The sequence below is a fragment of the Ascidiella aspersa genome, chromosome 7, assembly GCF_963924565.1.
Source record: "Ascidiella aspersa chromosome 7, kaAscAspe10.2, whole genome shotgun sequence".
In the NCBI taxonomy this organism is placed as follows: Eukaryota; Metazoa; Chordata; class Ascidiacea; order Phlebobranchia; family Ascidiidae; genus Ascidiella; species Ascidiella aspersa.
Genome location: NC_139453.1, coordinates 29,369,582 through 29,385,427, shown reverse-complemented (window position 1 = coordinate 29,385,427; position 15,846 = coordinate 29,369,582). Strand labels below are relative to the sequence as shown.

The 15,846-nt window shown below is 36.2% G+C and overlaps 1 protein-coding gene across 1 annotated transcript in view; it reads right to left on the bottom strand.

Annotated features, from left to right (window-relative positions):
- Positions 1 to 15,602, bottom strand: part of LOC146138853 (uncharacterized) — a 42,795-nt gene extending 27,193 nt beyond the window's left edge. Inside the window, exons 1-16 of the mRNA XM_083394708.1 lie at positions 15,455 to 15,602; positions 14,626 to 14,768; positions 13,790 to 13,894; positions 13,062 to 13,174; positions 12,457 to 12,575; positions 11,783 to 11,896; positions 10,223 to 10,320; positions 9,580 to 9,730; positions 8,575 to 8,712; positions 7,810 to 7,937; positions 7,308 to 7,486; positions 6,790 to 6,864; positions 6,196 to 6,293; positions 3,343 to 4,988; positions 2,284 to 2,476; positions 478 to 1,771 (exon numbers count right to left, since the gene is read on the bottom strand). Coding sequence (XP_083250834.1) covers positions 478 to 1,771; positions 2,284 to 2,476; positions 3,343 to 4,988; positions 6,196 to 6,293; positions 6,790 to 6,864; positions 7,308 to 7,486; positions 7,810 to 7,937; positions 8,575 to 8,712; positions 9,580 to 9,730; positions 10,223 to 10,320; positions 11,783 to 11,896; positions 12,457 to 12,575; positions 13,062 to 13,174; positions 13,790 to 13,894; positions 14,626 to 14,768; positions 15,455 to 15,493 — 4,633 coding nt within the window. The 5' untranslated portion in view covers positions 15,494 to 15,602. The remainder of the gene's footprint in view (positions 1 to 477; positions 1,772 to 2,283; positions 2,477 to 3,342; positions 4,989 to 6,195; positions 6,294 to 6,789; positions 6,865 to 7,307; positions 7,487 to 7,809; positions 7,938 to 8,574; positions 8,713 to 9,579; positions 9,731 to 10,222; positions 10,321 to 11,782; positions 11,897 to 12,456; positions 12,576 to 13,061; positions 13,175 to 13,789; positions 13,895 to 14,625; positions 14,769 to 15,454) is intronic.
- Positions 15,603 to 15,846: the final 244 nt, after the last annotated feature.

The window sequence follows — 15,846 nt, the reverse complement described above, 5'->3', positions numbered from 1 at the left end:
TACTAAACTTGCGACTCGTATCAATTAAAGCGCTAAAGTGAACCATATTCTGAAAAACACAGATCAAACTGATTACAACTCAAACCAGACTAAACATTGTTTCCTTTAATTTAAACCCAATTGTCAGACGATATGTGAAAAAAATATATATTTATTGGATTTCCAAAATGCAATGTATTGTAACAATACATGGACTAGGTTTAAGAAATTGGCAAATGTTTTTAAAGTCTTTTGGCCCCAGTATCAAAAGTGGAGAGATAAAATAAATAATGCCGGTGTGAAAAAAAGGGGTCCTGAAAAAAATGTTTAGATTCTTTAAAGTTTAGTAAAAATTACATTTATTTTACTTGTTCTATAAATCATTAGATAAAATCTAGCAACCATTAGGCGAGTTTTACACCTTTCGGTAAAATAAACTTGGTGAAAAATATGGCAATTTTATTGACTTCAACTATTGTATAAAAATATGACTCATACCTAGGCTTCGGTTCAAAGAATGCCTTCTAGTAATCGGGTTGTATTTTTCCGGGTGTTTTTTCTTGCAATGTCTGAGTAGTGAAGAGCGCAGCTTGAACTTGCTCGTGCAATCATCGACTTTGCAGTAAATGAGTCCGTCATGCTGCTCGAACTCTGTAAAACACTTCTCGGCGTTTGTTGAATCTGAATCTCCGAGTTTAGGAGTGGAACAGCGCGTAGGTTGGTCATCGTGAGGAAAAGTCGATTCTTGTGATGCACAGCTGCCGAGGTCTTCAAGACTCGAAAGGGTCGAATTGAAAACTGGGGCTGAATCTATGTTTGGAGCCACCTGGTCGGCAACTTGGGTATTTTCGTTGCCCGCCCCAATCTCTTCAGGTGGCTCAACGGAGTTTTTTGAACCGTTTGAGCTGTTACTCGTCGTGTTGCCGCCGGCGTCGCTTATCGCCTGGGTTGGGTAGAAGATCTTCGATTGGCCTTTGTGGCGTTTGCGCATGTGGCAGGCCAAAGCGAACGCAGACTTGAGTTGCTTGTTGCATTTCGAGCAGAAGACCTTCTCGGCCAAAGGCTGACCGTCAGACGAATCGAGGGTCGTGTCGACACTTGAGGGGCTTCGTTCGCGCGAACCCTGAGAAAAAAGCGAGTCTGTTTCAGACGCTACAAAGCTGTCTTCAAATGACTGGCTACTATCTGCAGACGGAGCAGTCTCCATGCGCTCCACCATACTCGAGAGACTTCGAAGCGAAATGCGCCGCTTTTTCGATGGCGGTTTGCCCGGGGGTCTCTCGGTGGACATGGGCGCCGGCATTTTGCTTTCGGGGGTCTGTCTGTTAGAACCGAGGGACGGCAGCGACTTTCGCTTCACAACAAGAGGAGCAGCCTTCGGGGCCTTGGTACTGCTGTTGGCGATTTTATCTTCACTGCGAACGATTTTAGGCTGTGGTTGTGGAGTGGCTGTGCTTGGTTTGTGTTTTCTGACTTGCAACATCGGCTTTGGCCTCGCGTTGAGCTGTTCCGCTTGTTTAAGAAGCTCCTGATAGTTGGTAGAGGGTTTCACTTCTTCCTCCGATTTCCGTCTTTTGCTCAGTTCTTCCGCTCCGTCGCTTTTCCGTCTTTTAGCAACCTCCATCGGCTCGGGGTGAATCCAGGCACTTCTCTTGCCCAAGGTGGAAGCACCACTGCTACTGCTGCTGCTGCTGCTGCTGGTGGCGGTGGTTTTTGTTTTCTTGTTCTTGCTTGATTTCTCTTGAATTGGAGCGGCCTTTTTGGCGGCGTCAACCTCTTTGCGATTTTTGCTCTGTAAATTTTAAATATATTGTTACTCAATTTGCATTCTCTTTAGATTATTTGTATGGTATACATAGCAGTGTTTGTTGTCAATCACTTTTCGTGGTGACCCAAATACTAAACGTAATACAATTTTTGTTTTTTTAATTTAATTTTTTTTAATTTGTAAATTGTTTGTTTTCATTAATATGAGTCATGCCTTCGTTTTTTTTTCACAATTTTCTTAAATTTTTAGGTAATCTTGCTCTGGACCAATGTCAATAAACCTAACCTTGTGAACTATTATCAGCGAACCGACCAAATCAAATTGCGACTCAATTTGGGTTGCGACCCGCAAGTTAAAAACATTGGTATAGATTTTACCAATATTTATATATTTCATTTTGCACATGATTTTTATTTAACCTTGCATACGTATCTTTTCTAAAGTACATTTACTTTCAATCAATTTATTTCTACAAAGAGGCTTTTTTTCTTTTATAAACGAAAATTAACTTTTATAAATAAAGAATTGTTTTTAACCTCTGAACCTGACGACAAGCTTTTCTTTCTTGCTTTGGAAATTAGTTTTTCTCGTTCAGCGAGCAGAACAGCAGGTGCGCTGTAATTCAGGGCATCCTCGAACGACCGTGACGTCGCATCGTTTCCCACTGTTGGGATAGGCTCAAGGTCTTTGTACTTTTCCGCCATTTGGTACAAGGTCTGTATGTCGTATCTGTGGAGTGATATAAGCTTGTTATACATTTAAATATTATACCAGATACATGAAGCAAAAAATAAGCACAATAAAAATCGTTCTCGAAGGGTCTGTATGTGGAATCTGCAAAGTGATACAGGAGGTTTTAATTTGTTTAGCTGGCAAAAAAACCTAAATTTATTAACCCAGATAAATACCAGTTATAGGGAAAAAAATGCCCCATAAAAGTTGTTCTCGTTAAAGAAAAACATATGGCAAAAAATGTTATAGAAAGAGTGACGTTCAAAGAAGTAAGGAATCTTACAATATCGAGAGTTGGCGTTAAATCTAACAAAAAAAACGTGTCACAAAACCAAGTAGTTCAATGGGTGTTTAAAAGTATTATTTTTTAGGTACCATTCTGTTATTCTAATAACGACGAATTACCGGGATACTACCGACATAGCTTGATCAAATAAGAAAGTCTTACCTTGAACGATATATACTAAAATATTTGCGGAAAAACATCAAAAAATATTACTAATCTAAAACCATCGCCTTCACATATACTGCTGAAATTGATCGGTCTATTCAGAATTCAATGCCAACAATCAACATGGACAGTTAAATTCAATGCGACGGCTGCCCTTAATGAAGTAACTATGAGATAGAGATAAGGATGTTGCCAATAAGCTAAAATAAAGTATTAATAAGTGAAGCATATTGTTACCGACACTAGATGATAAAGAATCAATAGGCTACTAGGCTAGCTTTGAATCAACAGTTGACTGGGACTAGGCAAATAAGCTAACAATACCTACAGCTGGCACAGTTTTTTTGTCCCGTTAAATGATGTGGATAATTTAATTGATACCCCAGGTTAAGAAAAGCTGCTTTAAACCCACCTCCTTTTGACTTTCGGTTTCACCGGAACACTGGCAGTGCTCGGCTCTGTTTTCCCTTTGGGTTTCAAGATCTTTTGCTTCGCCTTATCACTGGTTAGCACCTGTTTGGAACCTTTTCTGCCGTCAATCATGTCCTTATCCTGGCAGCATTGCAAGCCCAAGGTGCGCGACGGTTTGCCCAGATAACCGGCGGAGATCACAGTACAAGCGACCATGCTTTGCTTCTTCTTGGGCCTCACCCGTCCGGCTGCGCACACATGGTAGTGCTCTTGCTCGCTGAACTTATGATTGTCTGCGCTGGTGATTTCGGTTTGGCAGTACACGTTGGTAAAGGCCTTGCCCTGGTCCAAATTGAACCTGCTTTCCTGGGTGGGTTCTTTTTGCACAGGGGAGGTTACCCTTTTAGGGGGTGGTACCTCTTGTGATTGTTTCAAATGCACCTCCATCGTCATTAGGGATATATCTGCCAGTTTTCGTGTAATTGGCGGCGGTTCCGCTTCTACGATTACATCGGGATCATAATGGTCGAACTGGAAACTATCGCGTATCATCATATCGTCCTCAAAACCATCATCGGGCTCTCCAGCCTCTGCAATTGGTTCCGAAGCGGGCTCAGAAACTACTGACTGGATCTGCCAGTGTTTTTCGATGTTAAATTGCGATTCGGCGAGGTCAAACGACGACGGTGCATTACCAAAGAGGCAGATCACGTCCCTGGCCAGCGAGCTCTTCAAAGTAAGGTCCTGTCTTCGGTAGAGCGACTGAAAACCTGGGGTCGTTTCCTCTGCTTCATCGTATAGGAAATCGTCCACCATCATGTACCAGCCCCTTGACTTGCAAATGTCAATTACGTCGATGCTGTTGTCAGTTTTTGGCGGATTTTGACGGAGCAAATTGCTAGGCGGTGGTCCCGGAATGAATTTGGCCGACTCGGCGAGTTTTTTCGCCTTGCCCGGCTTGATTTTGTGGCGAAATTCGATGTGCGCTTGGACCGTATGGCGGTGGCGAAAGGTGCGAGTGCAAGACTCGACCGGGCACTCGATTTCCGGGGTCTGGGAAGGTGGGGCAATGTTTTTGGTTTGTGCTTCCGGAGCTGTCTCGGGCGCCTCTTCAATGGAAGGTTTGTCTTTAGGGAAAATTGGTGGCAGCGAAATCGGCTTTTCTGTTGTTGTTTGTTTCGCCGAGCTGTGCATGAAATTCGAACTACCAGCTGCTTCTTTGCTTTCTTCAGCGACATCACCATTTTCTCTTAACGAATCGGCGGAAACGTTAATCGGAAGATCCGCCATTGGCTCTAAACCTGCAGGTTCGACCGAATCGACGCTGATAACGTTATCGACCGATAGAGTTGCCGTTTTTCCGATAAAGTCGGACCTCGAAGTCCTGGTCTTGTTCGATTTCTCCTGTGTGCCGAGCGATTCATAGAAGGCTCCAATCTCGGCTGACATCCACATATGCTTGGTGTTAAGGTGCCGCGTGATGCCGGCCTTGGAGCGAAATAATCGCCGGCATGTTTCCTCAGGGCAGATCCACGACCCCTCTACCTCGCCTGGGAGGGGGGACAGGGGCTGGGGGGAGTTCCCTTTGGTAGGGGCGGGTTTGGGGGTGCTTTTGAGGGGGCAGGAGCCGCTATGGTGGTGTGGGATCTGGGAACACAGAAAATTGGTAAAAGTTTAGTTGCTTCTAGAGATACGAAAAATATAACTTTTGTGACGACCAATACGGAAAACAGGGGGCCTTAAGCCACACAATTTAGGAATTACTGTTGTAAGAACGGGCGATGGCTGGCCGGATATCAAATTTTTGTGCCGAAATTTACTGATTTGAAGCTAATGCGAAACCAAAATCAAAACGCAGTTTTTCGTCTTTTGTTTGCTCGACAGTAAACGTAGCATGTTTTTTTCTCTTTCGCCTTCAGTTATTCGTTGAGGTTGGCTGATAAGCAAGTTTGTATACGAAAAAGTAAAACGTCGAGGCCGATGTTCGCTGCGCAAACATTCGATGTTGACGTAACAACGGCATGTTTAAACTAAAGCCGATTCTTGAAAGGTGGTATAATGGTGACTGTCGTTCGCGTTTCAAAGTCGTTTATTAATGTAATGATAGTTACCGCAAAATTATTCTCCATTAGCATATTCTAAAACTTTACAAAAAGTGTGTAATTGACGAAACTTATTTTGCATAACCGCAGCCTGTTTTTAGTTGACTTTTCACACAGCTCGGTTCAGATGTTGCGATAATCGTGGCATAATAACATCCGGGAAAACGATCGTTTACTATAGGCGAAAGACGTGCTTGTGATTTAGCGCAGTCCAGTACCATGGAACTTTACTAAACTGCGCTGCTGATAATCGAAACACGATTCTTCCAAATTCAATCACACATATTTCACGGGTCTTGGTTTAGTTTTTCGCCTGAAGTTAACGATTGCACACTAAGCGGTTTCGCAGCTGGCGCCGGGCAGGAGTGTTTTCGACGCATGTGTTCGCGTTACGTCTACAGGCTTGCTTTTGCTGGACGTTAATTGGCTCTTTCTGAATACATTTTTTCTCTTGTTATAACCTCATTACAATCACTACTTTATGACATCATAATTCATTGGGGAACCCCCCTGTGTTTGGATTTCTGAATACGCCCCCTGACGAAAAACAATGTTAAACAAGTTTTGCGCATAATAAAATCATGCAGGCAAAAAAGTTCTAGGCTAAAGGGGTGACAATAAACTAGGCTTTTCATGTCCTCTTTTAACACAATATATAGGTTAAACATACGTATACGGCAAAAAAGTTCTAGGCTGAAGGAATAACAAGCTTTGTATGTTTACTTTTAACACAATATATAGGTGAAACGTACGTGTTGTCCATTGGCTTGCTTGAGTGCACAAACAAGGCAATCGCAAGGATCACTGGAGTCAGTGCGCACCACATCAGAAGCGTCGCTGTCACTCACACCTGAAAAAGATTTATTAAGACTTCTATATATTTTGCAATAGGACAAACTTGAAAGAGTGAATATGGCCAAAGTCATTATCAGTGTTCACTTGTATTTTTACACTGAAGACATGAGGAATTTTGCGGAAACGTTTGTAAACAGTGAAATGTTGATTTTATCGAATATAATGGCTTAGGCATGTTTTCAAAATATTAAAAAAACGCGTATTATATTGTAAAGTGAATCCGGCAAAGGTATTTGTGCTTGGCTTCTGCGTAAAAGTGACCTTTATTGGTTAAAAAAATCGAAACTTTTCTATTTTTAAGAGAATGGTGTCAATTTTAAATTTGGAAACATCCGGGGATAAAATTCACTTCAAAATATTGTTATACTTTGATGGAAAAATTTTTTTTTTCCTTTTATTTGTTTTATTTTTGTTTATTTCATTTTTTTTATTTATTTTATTTTTTATTTTTTTGTCAAACTGTCGTACTTTGCTTCTGTTTAACAAATCACCTGTGGTGTTGCAACTGGAGTCAACTGTAGAGTCCAGCGGTTCAGTTTGTGGCGACTGCGATCGTTTGTTGTCGACTGTTTAAACGTACAATAGTTACAATAAATTTAAACAAAATTGTCCAAACCTTTTTTATCGAAAAAGCATTGTTTTTTCCTAATTTTACATACAATGGTCTGACGCCGCTCTTAGATAAAATAACTTATATATTTTGTTAATTTCTGAGGCCTGTTCAACTTTCTAGAAGTTTTTTTTATTAGTTTGATTTTCGGAAATTTAAAAAACTTTTAGGCTGACCGTAATACCAAAAAAGTATAACATTCTTATGGTTGCCTTATTACCAATAAAATTTAACCCAATACAGCACTAGCAATTTCTAAACGAAAAAAAAATATGCTATGACAGAAAAAATGTCTGTGTATTTTGAAAAGGTAACAGGATATCGATTTTCCGCCTGTGACAAGTGTTCTGGGCCGCCAAGTTTTTTAATGCTAAAATATAATAAATATATAATATCTACCTTTGATTTCTTCCCCAAGAGATTTTTCCGCCTCTTCTTTTTCGACTTGTTGCACGTAAGCCGCGTCATCACTCTTCATAGTCTCAAGACAAAGCTTGCGCAGACGCATCCATGCCCAGTTGGTACAAAGCATAAACTCTGGGGGCCATCGGGCGTGAAGGTGGTCCAACACCTTTAAACTAAGATTAAAAACATAAAAATTAAAAATAATGAATAAAATTTTAACATGTGATTATTGTGATGTTGATATGAAGGGTTTATACTTTTGGATCATAATGGTTGGAGGTTGTAGTATGACGTAATAAAAATATGAAAGCCCAAACACAAGTAGGAAGCATTTTGAGCGTGGTGAATAAACTTTTAAATCATATGTTAAAATTTACTTTTAAAAACAAAGAAGATAGAAAAATAAAATTGATAAACACAGCACACTAATTATTTTACCATTTGATCCGAGGCTGAAACAACTATTTATTTTTTATTTCAAGATTTTTTTTACTACCTTTCAAATTTATCTTTTCTGTCGTTTGTCGTTTCTCTGTGTTTCATCCTGTACGATTTTGCGACTTCGAAATATGACTCGGGAGTCGGGTTTCTGATGAAAAGTGTCAGCGTGCAGTATCTCGCCACCTGGAAAAATAAAACTTAGCAACTTAACGCTTTTGTAAAGCTTTAATAACATTCCTAAGCAAATTAAAAGGCAAAAATCTCATGTTTCAAAGTTAGAAAAAAAATATTAAAAATGTATTCTATTTTTGAAAGGATAACTACATTTTCTTGCTACCTTAAAAGTTTCAAATATAACACAGGAGAATTTACTGTATTTTTAGAATAGTTTAATAACATTCATAAATGTGTTAAAAAGTAAAGATTTTACATTTTTCAGTTAGAAAAAAAACTATTAAAAATTTATTGTAATTATTGTAATTTTACTCAGATATTAATTGGTATGACAGACACAATATAGTTTTAAGGTGAAGAAAATCATTTTTTTATGAATATGATCATTTCCAATGAATATACTGTTCCTGCAATCGTAAAATTGTCCTTCCGGCAAATATTTTTCTATGTACCGACGTTTTGTAAACCTATACAGAAAAATCTACATATGTGCAATGATATTGCAACTAAAAAAAAATAAAAATATATCTATTTTCGGAAGAATAATTTTACAATTTAGGTGCTCAAGAGTTTTTTCTAATATGTAATCTTTAACTTCTAAAGGTGACAAACTAGTATGCAGTAAAAAAAAAACAATTCTGGGAACCTGTGAATTAGGTAGGAAGTAGATCATTGAAGACAAAATTCCGCTTTCGATTTGACCATGATTGACATCATCGGGTTTCAACAGCGTCAAGGCTTCGTGTAAGATCTCAACGCAGACATAGCGGCTTTTCGAGGGAAACTACATAGCAATGTGTAAGCTTGAGATTAGTAAGACTTTCGAATCATACTTTGAAAGACACCACATTTGAATTATACTTTGAATAATTTTTATACAGCATGGTATTTTAATAAATATAAATTATTAAAACAATTTAGTAAACCTTAATTTCAACACAAAACCTTGATATTTTTAGCAATATTAAGGTTAGAAAAGGTTTCAGTTTTTAGGTATAAATACTCTTAAATCATGATTTTATTTAGCAATGAGCTATACTTTCATCATATGTCAATAATTTTACACAAAGCAAATTTGACAAAAACAAAAATTGAAATTTTAAGTAAATTTTAAAACATCCATAAACATGATGTGGGATAAACTTACTAATTTAACAGCTCAAATATATAGGTATTTACAGAAAATGTATCTCAAAAAATAAAGTATTAAGTATTTTTTTCAACAAATATATGACATTTTGAAAAGATGTAACCAGTCTGGAAGAATGCTTGCGACTTAAAGATTATGCTAAAAAATCAGCCAAAAAAACGAGAAAAATGGTGCAAAAGTAAAAAAAAAATTCATTAAACTTTTTTTATATATATTAGAATGTGTTGCCACAACAGTCATTTTTTTAATCGATGTCACACCTTACAAGAAACGAGTTAAAAAATTGCTTGACATTAATTTTATAAGTTTGGTAATGTCACAAAAAAATTGTGCTGCTTTAGATAACTTCTTAAAAATTTGCTAAACATAGCAATGCTCATTCTATTCAATAATTGAGCGAACACAGAGCTAAGCTTTAGGAAGAAAAAACAAAGAATTAGGACCAAAAAAGCTTGTAACCAGAAGGCAAGGAAGATTCTGTCTGTAACAAATACTACTGACCACTTTCCACAATGTGCTTGCGAGAATGATGCATTGCTGAACCGAGCGGATTTTTTCTTTGCTTTCCTCGAAACAATTCCGTACTTCGTCGTAAAGCGAATCCTCCGAAGTCCTCATCGAGATTATCCGGCACCACCGGGTTGTTAGATTTCTATGAAAACAAACAAATTTTGGCCGCTGTTGATACACAATGTTGTCAAGATTTTTCAGTCTATGGACATTAGACAACAATATTTTCGAGGAATACAATTTGTGTAAACACAATAACAAGTTTATATATTAATTAGGAATTTTGTTAACAAGCATATAATTTACAATTTTGTAGTAGTTTATGGAAAAAAATATTAAACAGGAATTTTGTTTAAAAATTAATTAGAAATTAATAAGCACACAACTAAAAATTGAAATTTAAACTTTAAAGCATGTTTTATAATGTTGCTTTTTTACCTTAAAAAGTACAAAAAATAAAATCGAAACAATATGGTAAGCAGTCACAACAGGGGTACCTCATCGCCAATTTTGCATACAAACCAATTTTAATTCTCAATAGCTTTCAAATAAAATTCAACGAACAAAAGTGGCTGTAAACAAAAACAAAAATTGGCCACAAGTATACCCAGGACGTGACATATAGGCAACTTACTCTAGCTGTTCCATGCTTTCATTTTCCCACAAATATTCCATAACACCGGTACAGAGGTTTTCAGCATTTTCATCCTGGTCTGTTAATTCATCCAGAACCTGTAATAAGTGACAATCGAGATTTGAAATACAAACTTTGGAAATTATTGGAAATCACGAACTGTTTGTATTTGCTTTATAGTATTGGGCAAACTTTTCAGCTCACGATCCAAATTCTAAATTCAGTGTTTATTAAAGAGCCACAATAAGTGCTTATCTTAGGTTTAAAACTTGTAAAAGCCCAATTAGCACCTTGACACAACACTAGCTGTTGGATAATTGGAAGAATAGAATTAATGTTTAAAAAAAATATTTTTGAGTAAAAACGCTTTTGCGATTTCTCTTAATCTGTATTTACACTTTGTTTCAGTTTCACATTTGCTGGCCCGAAAACAGAAGGTTTTTAAGTCTACTTAATTTCATGACGTCAACGTATTACGTCATCTAAACATGCTGACCCTGGTGAACGAACCAAAACTTTGTTTAAGCTGTCCGTGTTGAAAAAAAGTTTTGAGAACCCCTGTTGTTAAGTGTAAAGATGGAATAACATAGGGTTGAAAAATATCAGGGGCTCTGAGTCCGAAAATGCCATTACTTCTGCTGAGTTGGCTCTAGTTTTTGAGACAATGCTATTTCCTATATACCATGAAAAATGTATACTAGTGAGCAACGAGTTAATAAAAGCTGAAGCCATGTGAAGCAGCTATTTAATTTTGCCCCAACTTTATAAAGCATACGCTTTGTTTCACATCAAATAAAAAGGCGATAAAGCTTTTTGAGTTCTTAAATGTTACTGTTGCTTTTGTGCAATGAAAAAAAAATTGTTGTGAATATCTAACATTAATTCTTTTGAACTTCTTGCAACCATACCTGATTATGCAACTTGAACTTCTTACTGAGTTTTTGGCTATATTAAATCTTTGTGCAACCATACCTGATCATGCAACCATTGTCTCCTACTAGACCTCAAAAAAGAGACTGTAAAGCAGTGACGGGCAACTTCCAGCCCGGTAATGATTAATTATCATCTGGCCCACCACCCCCTTTACCAAATGGTTAAGAAGCCATTTCTCATATTTTTTGGCTATTTCACACACGCAAAAAAAAAATTTAGCCTAAAGGCGTAATGTCCACCCTAGATTGGAACTATCAACAATGGAAGTTTCCCCAACTCATTGTATCTGTATGCATTATTGTGAATTAAAATTTATTATGGCGGTTTTATGGAGTTTTAACAAAGGGTGTTAAATATTTGAAAAAAACATTTTTCCTGTCTGGTAGTGTGAACAGTTACAGTGTTATGTTACATTACAGTTAGTGAACCAGGTGAATACAGGGCAATGAAAAAAATAGTTGCTTTTGAAAATAGGGTAATGGCAAATAGCCACCTTACAAATTGGCTTAAACTCTTTAGCGAAATGACCCACAAAAAACATGTCAGCGTTTGCCTGACCTCGGTATAGAGCAAAAATTGTATAAAAAAAAAACACATTGGTGAAAAAAAGATTCTAGTAATACTTACCTCACATGTAACCTGTAGATTAAAGTATTTGACAATTTCCCGAACTTCAGTAATTTGCAAAAAAGAGTTGACAGACCGTTGAAATAGTTTCTCAAATTCTTTGTTGAGTTTCACCTGAAATAAATGAAGTAGAAAATGGGAGTGTGTTAACTTTAACTGTAATTTAATGTACAGAAATAAATAAAATGAAGTAGAAATTAGCATTGATACTTCTGCTACTTGTTGCTTCAATCTCCAACCATTATATTAAGATTATCCAAAACATCCACAAAATGCTACCTATTTCTGTATGGGCTTTGATATTTTTACTACGTCTAACTACAACTTCCATTCACTATTTTAGGAGTTATTCGAAACGTTCAAAATGCTACCTACTTCTGTAATATGGGCATTGGTAATTCTACTACGTTCTCCGACCATTATGCTCCAAATGGCAAGTAGTTTCATTTTAAAAATGAAGAAAATCCCTTAAATTTAGGTTGTTAAACAAACGTTAGGATTGGCAAAAAATGCTTTTAGTCTTTGTACTGAACATAGAAACACAAAAAATTAAACTGTTCGTAATTAGTTTACGGCTGTGTTCAGTTCATAAAGAGTAACGTGAACTGGCTTAGTACTTAAATTCCAACTTTTACTTTTAGCATTTTTAAATATTAGAGGGAAGAAAAGCTTACAGTTGGATGGAGAAGCATGGCGCATCCAAAAAGGACAAAACTATCTTTATTTGAGCTCATGTACAAGGCCCGGAGTCGCTGGGCAGGAAAATTTGGTTCCTCATTGAAAGATTCCATTACTGTAAAAACATAAAACAGTTTTAACAATCATGCTTGTGGTTTTAAAACAAATAAAAAAACATACAAAATCAATGTTTTTCTGCAAAAATTTTAGATTCTAAGCAATTTTACTGAAGAGAAAATTGAACAGAACATAGCATCAAGCAAAATAGTTGAAATTAAAATATTCAAAGTTTTTATTCTATGTCAAAATTTGCTTTTGCGTTAAGATGTTTAGTTACTTTAATCTGTCAACCTACTAGTTTTCAAGTTTCAAGATAAAAATGTCTCATTTGATTGTAAATCATAGCTGAAATTCTTATATTTATTCTGTATAAGGTCAACACCGAACACTTAGCATCAAACATCAGCTCGGATCGGATATAATCGAACATCCCTAATAAGGACTTTTTCTGACTATAAGAACATGGGATGCATTTTAAAATGCTAAAAAATCAGTGTGCCAAAATTAATTTCATTTGATATAATCTTTCTAAATTGCTTACATTCTTGTGGGTCTGCAACTTCTTTCGATAGAAGATTACGAAACGGAAGACTTGACCAAGGTTCATCTTCCGCCATCTTGTATACATCCATCAAAATCGCATGGCAGTAACTCCTGGTAAATAGCAGAACATTTAAAAAAGTTTCCAAAAAGATTTGAATAGGTAACCTGATTTATTGCACTCTCAAGTTAATTACGAGTTTGCTAAATTAAAATTAAAAATGCTGTTTAGTTTCATCCAGAATAGGGTAAAGATAAAAGTATATCCTGCAAAAACAATACACATGTAAAAATAACATAATAACAAAAAAATCATAACAAATTAAGACGGACAAAAATTTGAATTATACCTAATACTCGCAAAACATCTTAATTGGAAAAAGTCCTAAATCCGTCAAAATAAGAGCTAAATGGCCAACATCTGGCCTATACAATTTTTAACCCCAAAAGTCATCCCACCCCTAAGTACATTACTAACTCAACTAACAATTTTCACACTAACCCCCTTTTCAAACCCCTACCATTCACCCCACTGATCCCAAACAGAGCAAACAATCCGGCACTAGACAAACTAGGCTGCCACGTTTGATATCAGTTGTTGCAAGGTCTTAAGTATTGTGTGTTCCCATATTTTTTGCACTACCTCAAACTAGCTACTAAAATTTTAGTGAAAAAGTTCTATATGTACAACATTTTCATGTTTCGATTTATCGATTGTGCTGCACTCACTTATACTCGCTGGTAATCAGCCATGGTTTGACTGTTTCCACAAATTGTTGGAGTCCAGGTTTAGAAGGAGGGTCGCTCAGATCCAGGATCGTGTTGATCGTAGAACTGAATAATTAAGCATCAATATATAATCGACAAAGGCAATATCTGGTCAATTTGAGGCAGGGCCGCATAGATCAACACAGAGACACCCACTTATATGGATAAGTAGATCTAACATTCTTCATAAATTTGACAAAAATCTGTTTTGAAATAAATCTATTACACATGTACGCCAATGCAAAACAAAATTTGCATTTTTTTCATGTATAAGGTTTATATACAGGCGGTACCATTATGACAGGAGCTTGTGAGTTCGAACCTCATCGCAGGCTTTTTCTGTCTGGCCTGGCCTGCACTACAATTCTGATCAGGCTTACTGAATTTAAGGCAAAATAAAATTTTGATTATGTCTTTGTTAAATAAGGTATATTTTTTTCTAGCTTAACACAAAATCCAACTGAGCTATTAATTTTCATTAGTCAAAAAAAAACGTTATGAATTACCTTTTGATTATATAATTATGTTTTAGAGATGTTGAAAACGTTATTGGAAACATAAAAATGTTTTTCCTACTTCCATATAGGTTTTCAAATTCATACTGCGTGCTAACATATTTGTGTTTTTAAGTATTTAACTTCAACAATGGTATATACTACTTGAGTGTGTTCTTAAGAGTGGTTCAAACAAATTAAACAAGTCACTTAAACAAATAAACCTACATTATTATAGGCACTTGACATTGATCACACCAAACGATTTGATTAACTCAGCAAAACCAAAAGAAAAATCCTTACGAAATGAGTCCTCTCCACATGTTCTTGATTTCACTGCTGTCCGGGGTGGATTTTAAGAGTTTAACGGCGCTGGTCAGACCATCTGCATGGTGTTTTAACTTTTCATCAACGGTGTCCAGCGACTCCGTTCCCTCTCTAAAGACCTTAAAACCACAAAAAGTTGTTTGCTTAGTTTTTATGTGCTACTGACTAATTGAAAAATGGAATACAAGAGTTAGTTTTAAAGATGGTGAAAATAAATACGAGTTATTCGAAATGTTCAAAATGACACCTACTGCAGTATGGACTTTGATATGCCATTAAGAGTTTAAAACATTTACACTCCTAGATTTTTTTGAGTTGATTAACCAAAACAAATTTTAAGTTTTATTCAAAACATTTTTTAACAATTATGGACAGTTAGCAAATTTTTTTTGTGGCCTGAAAGGCAAAGCGCAATATTTGACTTTTTTTTTTTTCATAAACTAATATCTGTTTAAAATGAGAGTGACAAATTAAACTACTTTTCACAATTAAATAATATAATACGTAATTTTGCTGGCAACAGTGCTAATGTAAAATGACCCCTATAGGCCATATTATATGACAGTCCTTTAGAAATAAAACTAGTCGACATTGTGTTGACATTAACAATTAACCGGAAAAATCATCAGAATTTTCTTTAGAACAACATAATCTGTCTGAGCCCGAATGGTAAAAACAAACGATTCTGGTTGCACATCAATGATAAAGATTAAACTAAGTACAGAACTTAGCAAAATAAAAATGGTAAAGCGAAAATTAACCGGAAATACAAATTAGAAGCAACTTGACTAATTATTGAACTTACCACTAAAAATCGACGGCAGACTTCTTTATTTGGATTCATCCTGAATTGTTTGCAGCTGGGATCTTTACTTCACAGAATTGATTCTATTAGTCTACATATTTGCAAGCTTTCGTGTAACACCACCATCACATATTGCTTATATTTTCTATACAGATCTAAAACATCAAAAATAAAATATACATGTTTTCAATGTAACTATTCAATTGTCATTTCAACTCACTGCCAAGCATAGCAAAACATCAAATTGACATTCTTTGTCAAAAAAACATTCCGAAGGCAGTGGGCCAGTCTGGAAAGTTATGGCAGATCAACGAGATCTTGCAGGTGCATGACGAAAACAAAACAGGGTGACCGGGTGCAACATAGGTAAAAAATCGGGTGCAGTTTATGAT